This window comes from Pollachius pollachius (assembly GCF_949987615.1).
Source record: "Pollachius pollachius genome assembly, chromosome: 16".
NCBI classification, from domain to species: domain Eukaryota; kingdom Metazoa; phylum Chordata; class Actinopteri; order Gadiformes; family Gadidae; genus Pollachius; species Pollachius pollachius.
Genome location: NC_136949.1, coordinates 588,866 through 598,219, shown reverse-complemented (window position 1 = coordinate 598,219; position 9,354 = coordinate 588,866). Strand labels below are relative to the sequence as shown.

At 49.0% G+C, this 9,354-nt stretch overlaps 1 protein-coding gene across 1 annotated transcript; it reads left to right on the top strand.

Annotated features, from left to right (window-relative positions):
- The first annotated feature begins 243 nt into the window (after nucleotides 1-243).
- rpf2 (ribosome production factor 2 homolog) lies at nucleotides 244-8,558 on the top strand. Its single transcript, XM_079753420.1, has 10 exons — nucleotides 244-320; nucleotides 1,309-1,441; nucleotides 1,874-1,911; nucleotides 2,256-2,295; nucleotides 3,452-3,533; nucleotides 3,652-3,728; nucleotides 4,587-4,686; nucleotides 5,095-5,197; nucleotides 5,918-6,062; nucleotides 7,461-8,558. The coding sequence occupies exons 1-10, from the start codon at nucleotides 298-300 to the stop codon at nucleotides 7,665-7,667; spliced, it is 948 nt and encodes a 315-aa protein (XP_079609546.1). The 5' UTR covers nucleotides 244-297; the 3' UTR covers nucleotides 7,668-8,558.
- Nucleotides 8,559-9,354: the final 796 nt, after the last annotated feature.

The following is a 9,354-nucleotide window of genomic DNA, read 5'->3' as shown; positions in this document are numbered from 1 at the left end:
GATCACCCAGTAAAACCGTTAACTAAACTTCGACCCTGCTACGAAGTCCGATGAACACAAGGTGACTTTTATCCATAGAAAAATGACATTATCTCACATAAAGGTTTTTTATATATATTATTAAACCTTGTATGGTTATTTGTAGGTTTTTATTTTCTTCGTGTTATATTTTCTGTTATTGCGTCGAGTTCATCCAGGATGTGACGTTATCGGAAGTCCTCGTGTTGTCTTCCGGGTGTTTTCACGTGGACCAGCGGGCAGAGAACCACCGAAGATCCACGCGCTCCGAACGCCAACATGACACAACTAGACAACGTGACGTGAGTTTATCCTCCACAGCACCCGTATGACTATAAACAGGGGGCTCAAATCTAATATAGATACTTTAGATGTTTCCCTCCTTTAAAAAATGGAAGTTTGGCCTCGAAGAGGGGCAGGGTCTGTCTCCTTCTACTGTACTCCTTCTAAATAAATATATTAAAATAAAGCTTTAACATCTTATTATCTTCTTCAAATATAAACAATTCTATTAAATAAAGAGTTGACATGATAATATCAACTTTATTTTGAAATAAACCTATTCTCAAAGAGTTTCAAGAAAGCTCTACCAGCCGCTAGCGACTTCTCTTGGTATTGGCCTCCATGAAGGGACATGAATGGATGAGTCTGATCTGACTGGGTTGAACGGTGATAGGCTCACTTGTATTCTGCTCACACCTACAGCGTGTGTCAGTAGGAGCCCCTTTCTGTCAAGAAGTCTGAGTTGGTCAGCTTGTGAAGCGATGGACGCTTCTCCCCTGTTACTACTGTCATTGTCCCAGTGGCGGTTCTACGTCCAGTTACGCCCCGGGCAAGACTTCCTCCAAGCGGGGGGGGGGGAGTGTCATGACCCTACGGACTTCAGTGGGGGTTTCATTCCGTCTGTGCACGGCACCTTCTCAACGAGCAGGTGTGCGCCTGCAGCCAGAGAGGCCGGCAATATACCAATTCCCCCCACAATGTTATGTACTTTATGAAAACCACATCGCGGCGCGTTTTTATTTTTTACTGCTCGTGGCGCCCCCCCATGTGATTTGGCGCCCCCCACAATTATGGCGCCCCGGGCGGCTGCCTGGTTCGCCCATGCCTAAAACCGCCATTGCATAGTCCTACTGAGCTGTAGGACTATGACAGGTCTATCAGTAATACTATTAATAAGTACTATTATGTGGACGATTCTTGATGAAGTACCTAGCTGGGTGCTCTAGTAGCGAGTGTTCCTAGATTACACACTCACCATCCATACTGTGTGTGTGTGTGTGTGTACAGGAGGCCGAAGTCTCAACGCTCCAAGCGTTTCCTGGAGGGCCGGGCGCCGAAGATAGCAGAGAACGTGAAGAACGCCATGATCATGAAGGGAGGAAACACCAGCGAGACCATCACCAATGCCCTCAAAGACCTGGTGAGGATTACACTGTACACTCTATAAACACTATACCACGTGTATCTCTTAAAGAACACTGGTATAACAGGCTGGGCTAGGGGTTCAACAGGCCCATTAATACAGGGGTTAGCTGGTATAACAGACTGGGCTAGGGGTTCAACAGGCCCATTAATACAGGGGTTAGCTGGTATAACAGACTGGGCTAGGGGTTCAACAGGCCCATTAATACAGGGGTTAGATGGTATAACAGGCTGGGCATGGAGGGGTTGAACGGTACAGGGGTTAGCTGGTATAACAGAATTGGCTTGAGGTTGAAAAGGTTGCTGTTCTATAGAATGTGAATCTGGTGCTCTGCAGTTCTATAGAATGCAGCCAGTGTTACTGTTGCTCTATAAAATGGGAATAGTGTGAGAAGTGTTGTCTTGATCTAACCGTGTCCTGCCTCAACAGTATGCTCTGAAGAAGCCCAATGCAGTCCTCTACAAGAAGTAAGTTGTACCTTTACTGTGCATCAATTGGTAGAAAATGTTCTAATTCAGGTCAACAATGTCTTAATCAAACCATGACCTCATAAAATTGTCAACTTTTAATTGAAATGGCCATGACTCTTTATTTAAGTTGGACAGCTTTTTAGTTAGTTTGTGAATGGTAAAGATGATGACTTGCTAAGTGCTAAGATCTATCTGTATAGGTAACCGTTGGTTCAGACATGATCAATGGATCTATCTGTAGAGGAGGATGTTGTTTCAGACGATCTATCTGTAGAATTGCATGTTGTTCCAGACGTTATCAATGGATCTCTCTGTACATTGTTGTCTGTCTTTGTTTAAAGGAAGAACATCACACGGCCTTTCGAAGACTCCACATCGCTGGTATGTTTCCCCTATAGAACTTCACCCTCTTACGACCTGTGGCTCTCCTATAGGGTGCTCCTCTGTTCAGTCATCCTATTAAACCCTCCCATTATTGGATAAATGGTTGTGATTGGCCCGATCTGAACCAGGTCATCTGGAGATCTGCCTGAACTGGACTGAGCCAGATGCATCTGCCAGAGCAAATAAAACATGAGCCTGCAGATTTGTCTGGTTCCCAGGCTGCAGGTCTCCCCTCGGCTGTACCTAACTCCAAACCCTTTCTTGCCTAGCCCATCTTAACCTAACCCTAGCCTCAACACTGCTTTACCTAACCCTAACCTCTCTTACCCTAGCCCTAGTCTCATCATGGCTTTACCTAACCCTAACCTTTCTAGCCCTTTTCCTAACCCTCTGTAACTCTAACCCTAGCCTCTCTAACCGTCTCTAAGCCTAGCCTCATCTCTGCTTCACCTAACCCTCTCTAACCCTAACCCTCCCTAACCCTAACCCTCCCTAACCCTAGCCTCTCTAACCGTCTCTAGCCCTAGCCTCATCTCTGCTTCACCTAACTCTCTCGAATCCTGGCCTCAGGTTCACCGGGATGTTGTTCTTCAGCTCTGACCGCTATTCAATCCCAATCCAATAAAAAACAAGGTTTGAGTTGCTAGGCAGAACTTTCAGTTTAAACTCTAATCCTGACTAACTGATTAAAAAATACCAAAGAGTGTCAGCTCAACTCTGCCCAGCCTCAAGAGAGATTCTGTGTACTTTAAACGACTCTGAGTAGTAGTGGATATCAAATGTATTGGTATCTGGACCTCTAACTATACAAGTGACCTGATTTAGTTAGATTTGAATTAGTTTAGTTTTCAGGATGAATGTTTTGATGAGTAGGCTGAGTGCGCTCTAACAGTCACCAGAAAGGCACCAGAAACAGTGTTAATGAAACATTATAATGAGGTGGTTTCCCTTCATAATGGCTGTTTCAATTGGTTCCAGGCAGATGCAAATGTACTTCAAAGGAACATAATGAGTGATTAGCATGTAAGGTGAATATCTATCTCAATGAGTAACAACCTCTACTCTCCAACCCTAACCTCTACCGCCTAACCCTAACCTCTACTGCCCGACCCTGACCACCCCACCCTAACTCGGTCATCTTTACTGTTTCCAGGAGTTCTTCTCCAAGAAGACGGACTGCTCTCTCTTCGTCTTTGGGTCACATAACAAGAAGAGACCAAACAACTTGATATTCGGTACGAGTGAAGCCTGACTCTGTATGCACCACCGAACTCTCATTGGTCAGACAGTCGCTGGTGTGACTTTCACTATCTGTCTGTAAAGATCCTCATCTTCTCTGTGTTTGTTTGGCAGGGCGTCTGTTCGATTTCCACGTGCTTGACATGATGGAGCTCGGCATTGAGAAGTACACTGGTCTCATGGACTTCAAGGTAACGATCCAAAAGCATTAAAAAACATCTGCACGGTCCGTGTTCAACATGGCTACCTGAACCGCATTTAGCCTGGGGCCGTTCGGGGGGGCTAGCCATCTGAATTACCAAGGAGATGTTGATCAGTCACCTGATGATGAATCCTCAGGTTGTAGTCTGGTTCCTCAGGGTCTGGTTCTTGTTCCTCAGGGTCTAGTCTGGTTCCTCAGGGTCTAGTCTGGTTCCTCAGGGTCTGGTCTGGTTCCTCAGGGTCTGGTCTGGTTCCTCAGGGTCTGGTCTGGTTCCTCAGGGCCTGGTTCTGGCTCCTCAGGGTCTAGTCTGGTTCCTCAGGGTCTAGTCTGGTTCCTCGGGGTCTGGTTCCTTAGGGTCTGGTTCCTCTGGGTCTGGTTCCTCTGGGTCTACTCTGGTTCCTCTGGGTCTAGTCTGGTTCCTTGGGGGGGTCTTGGTCCTCGGGGTCTTGGTCCTCGGGGTCTGGTTCCTTGGGGTCTGGTTCCTCGGGGTCTGGTTCCTCGGGGTCTGGTTCCTCGGGGTCTGGTTCGTCGGGGTCTGGTTCCTTGGGGTCTGGTTCCTCTGGGTCCTCGGGGTCTAGTCTGGTTCCTCTGGGTCTACTCTGGTTCCTCGAGGTCTGGTTCCTCGGGGTCTGGTTCCTCGGGGTCTTGGTCCTCGGGGTCTGGTTCCTCGGGGTCTGGTTCCTCTGGGTCTAGTCTGGTTCCTCGGGGTCTGGTTCCTCTGGGTCTGGTTCCTCGGTGTCTGGTTCCTTGGGGTCTGGTTCCTCTGTGTCTGGGTCCTCGGAGTCTACTCTGGTTCCATGGTCTCTGTGATGGCGGGCCCCTGACTGGACCTCTGTGACCCCTGCAGAACAGCAAGTGTCCCGAGGGGACCAAGCCCATGCTGGTGTTCGCCGGCGACGCCTTCGACACGGACAACGAACTCCGGCGCCTCAAGAGCTTATTCATCGGTGAGGAACCGCACTCCACTCCATACACACCTGCACACACACGCATTCACCTGTTAGCTCTGGCGCTAACACTCCGCACACGCCTGTTAGCTCTGGCGCTAACACTCCGCACACGCCTGTTAGCTCTGGCGCTAACATTCCTCTGCACATACCTGCGGCCCGTAGCGCTATCAGTAAATATTTGGGTATTTGTCTTAAACAAAAACCCTGAATGGGCAGGATATCCTCTGTTTGCTTACAATCTACTTTTACCCTGCTACACCCAAACATGTATGCATAGAACCGGCGATGTAAACAAACATGGCCGCTGTGTAGTGCTTGCGATTCATTCATACATTCTCGGAGGTGGTTGTTTAACTTTATATAAAAGTTAGCTGAAGCTTACGTTAAGTCCTTCCTGCCTCCCAGACTTCTTCAGAGGCCAGGCGGTACCGGCCGTGAGACTGGCTGGCCTGGAGCACATCCTGCACATCACAGCCCTGGAGGACAAGGTCTACCTGCGGAGCTACAGGTACGCATTACCATTGTGACCAGTTCAGGGGCTCAGCAACCAGGTCACCTGTTCTGGAATTCGGCCTCAAGGTTCCTCAGGGTCTGGTCTGGTTCCCCAGGGTCTGGTCTGGTTCCTCAGGGTCTGGTTCTGGTTCCTCAGGGTCTGATCTGGTTCCTCAGGGTCTGATCTGGTTCCTCAGGGTCTGATCTGGTTCCTCTGGGTCTGGTTCTGGTTCTACAGGGTCTAGTCTGGTTCCTCAGGGTCTAGTCTGGTTCCCCAGGGTCTGGTCTGGTTCCCCAGGGTCTGGTCTGGTTCCTCAGGGTCTAGTCTGGTTCCCCAGGGTCTGGTCTGGTTCCTCTAGTCTGGTTCCTCAGGGTCTAGTCTGGTTCCTCAGGCTCTAGTCTGGTTCCTCAGGGTCTCATCTGGTTCCCCAGGGTCTGATCTGGTTCCTCAGGCTCTAGTCTGGTTCCTCAGGGTCTGGTCTGGTTCCTCTGGGTCTGGTTCTGGCTCCTCAGGGTCTGGTTCTGGCTCCTCAGGGTCTGGTTCTGGTTCCTCAGGGTCTAGTCTGGTTCCTCAGGGTCTAGTCTGGTTCCTCAGGGTCTAGTCTGGTTCCTCAGGGTCTGGTCTTGTTCCTCAGGGTCTGGTTCTGGTTCCTCAGGTTGCTCTGCCACTGATTCGGCTACAGCAGCAGTGGAAGCGCGGCCTGAGGCCTGACCCCTGCTCTGTGTTCTCTCTCAGGTCTTTGCTGAAGAAGTCCGGCTGCCGCACGCCTCGCATCGAGCTGGAGGAGATCGGACCGGCGTTTGACTTTGTGGTGAGAAGGACCCACATGGCGTCTGATGACCTGTACAAGACGGCCCACCGACAGCCCAAGGTTCTGAAGGTAGGAGGTCGCGCAAACGCCAAACTTATCCAGGATTGGTTGTTTTGTTCTGCTAACGATGCTACCCTCTACATGCTAGTCCCTACATCCTGGTCTCTACATGTTGGCCTCTACCATTAGAGGAAGACCATGCTGGTCCCTACCTGCTGGTCTCTACCATTAGAGGAAGACCATCCTGGTCTCTACATTCTGGTCTTTACATGTTGGGCTCTAGCGTTAGAGGAACTATATGCTGGTCTCTCCATGCTAGTCTCTACATGCTGGTCTTTACCATTAGAGGAAGAACATGCTGGTCTCTACATGCTGGTCTCTCCATGCTAGTCTCTCCATGCTGGTCCCTCCATGCTGGTCTCTAGTGTTCAAGGAACTATACGCTGGTCTCTCCATGCTGGTCTCTACATGCTGGTCTCTAGCGATGGAGGAACGACATGTTGGTCTCTCCATGCTACTCTCTACATGCTGGTCTCTCCATGCTAGTCTCTACATGCTGGTCTCTCCATGCTAATCTCTATATGCTGGTCTCTCCATGCTAGTCTCTACATGCTGGTCTCTCCATGCTAGTCTCTACATGCTGGTCTCTCCATGCTAGTCTATACATGCTGGTCTCTCCATGCTGGTCTCTCCATGCTAGTCTATACATGCTGGTCTCTCCATGCTAGTCTATACATGCTGGTCTCTCCATGCTGGTCTCTCCATGCTAGTCTATACATGCTGGTCTCTCCATGCTAGTCTATACATGCTGGTCTCTCCATGCTACTCTCTACCGTCAGAGGAACAGCATCCTAGTCTCTCCCACGAGCCGTGGGTCATGCAGAGAGGCCCAATGTCCCTAACTAATCAGCGCTCGTCAATCAGTCATCAGTCACATGCTGATCAGGAGGTTAACCTCGTTCTGATTACTGGGCGGGCAGAAAGGGCGCTGTAATCACCTTGATTGATCTGTCCCGGAGGCTTCCACGTCCAACATGGAGAAACACAATGTTCACTTGAGTGATACTATTACCTTATTAACATTAGGAGGATTACCTTCAAGGAACTAATGAGGACTTATATTCATCATTAACCACAAATGTGATCAAAGGAATGACTTGGATAAAGGTGTTCCCAGATGTTTAGAACATGTATCTGGATGAAGGTGTTCCCAGATGTTTAGAACATGTATCTGGATGAAGGTGTTCCCAGATGTTTAGAACATGTATCTGGATGAAGGTGTTCCCAGATGTTTAGAGCGTGTATCTGGATGAAGGTGCTTCCAGATGTTTAGAGCGTGTATCTGGATGAAGGTGCTTCCAGATGTTTAGAGCGTGTATCTGGATGAAGGTGCTTCCAGATGTTTAGAGCGTGTATCTGGATGAAGGTGCTTCCAGATGTTGAGAGCGTGTATCTGATGTCTTTCAGCCTGGTAAGAAGAAGAACATCTCCCACGACGTCTTCGGAACCAAGTTCGGTCGTCTGCACATGCAGAAGCAGGATCTCGGCAAGCTGCAGACCCGCAAGATGAAGGGACTGAGGAAGAGGAGGGGTCCCGCACCGGCAGAGGGCGAGCAGACCGAAGCTAAAGCCTCCAAAACAGAGAGTGCTGACACTGACCCTACCCAGTCCTAAAGCCTCCAACAGTACCCTGACCCTGACACAAGCTAAAGCCTCCAACAGAGTCCTGACCCTAACCCACCCGAGCTAAAGCCTCCAACAGAGTCCTGACCCTAACCCACCCGAGCTAAAGCCTCCAACAGAGTCCTGACCCTAACCCACCCGAGCTAAAGCCTCCAACAGAGTCCTGACCCTAACCCACCCGAGCTAAAGCCTCCAACAGAGTCCTGACCCTAACCCACCCGAGCTAAAGCCTCCAACAGAGTCCTGACCCTAACCCACCCGAGCTAAAGCCTCCAACAGAGTCCTGACCCTAACCCACCCGAGCTAAAGCCTCCAACAGAGTCCTGACCCTAACCCACCCGAGCTAAAGCCTCCAACAGAGTCCTGACCCTAACCCACCCGAGCTAAAGCCTCCAACAGAGTCCTGACCCTAACCCACCCGAGCTAAAGCCTCCAACAGAGTCCTGACCCTAACCCACCCGAGCTAAAGCCTCCAACAGAGTCCTGACCCTAACCCACCCGAGCTAAAGCCTCCAACAGAGTCCTGACCCTAACCCACCCGAGCTAAAGCCTCCAACAGAGTCCTGACCCTAACCCACCCGAGCTAAAGCCTCCAACAGAGTCCTGACCCTAACCCACCCGAGCTAAAGCCTCCAACAGAGTCCTGACCCTAACCCACCTGAGCTAAAGCCTCCAACAGAGTCCTGACCCTAACCCACCCGAGCTAAAGCCTCCAACAGAGTCCTGACCCTAACCCACCCGAGCTAAAGCCTCCAACAGAGTCCTGACCCTAACCCACCCGAGCTAAAGCCTCCAACAGAGTCCAACAAGTTCCCATATGAATTCTCCAGATGGTTGAGATTCTCTAGATCGAGAGATTGATCGATCACGTGTGTGCGTCAGGATCGATGGACATGATTTCTATTCATATGTTGTTACTATGTTTTCTGTAATAAATATGTTGTAACTTCATAAACTGTTGTGTTATCTCACATCTTAACAGGGGAATTATGTTGAATTTACATGTATGTTAAAGTTTAACTTGCAAGTAAATTACTTACAGCTAGATTGAACTTTAACTTGGCTATGTTCAACATGTATTGTTGAACCGATCACTCCACCAAGAACTTATATCCCTCAAAGGTTTTCTGAAACCAAAATGTATGAAATGGGCCATACATGTTGATTCACAGGCTAAACAAATGATAGCCTTCGTCATGCTTATCTTTTTCATGGGATCAAAAATCATAAGATGTTTTACCTTTGAAAATTATTTCACCATTTTTGTATATCATTTGATAATTTCAGGATTATTTAACCAGGATACTTTCCCATCAACAACCAGGTGTCGCTGTTGCTCTCAGGTAATGATGTAATAAGAAATATGTAGAATCAATTTGTTCGGCGATCGCAGGTAGATAACTTCCACGATACATTTAATATTACCGGATACATACAATAAGAGACTTATGTTCCTGAAACACTGTGTGTGTGTGTGTGTGTGTGTGGTATATGTGTGTCACAGAAAGCATGAGTCGACACGTGCTCTTAGTCATTCAATGGTTTCGTTGATATCTGAATGCTTTTCTGACGGACCAATCAGCTGCCACCTCCCCTGCCCTGACGCCCCGCCCCCTCGGGCATCTATGTATACCACATTTGCAGTGAAGACTACAGTGCATAATACTACAGTACGACC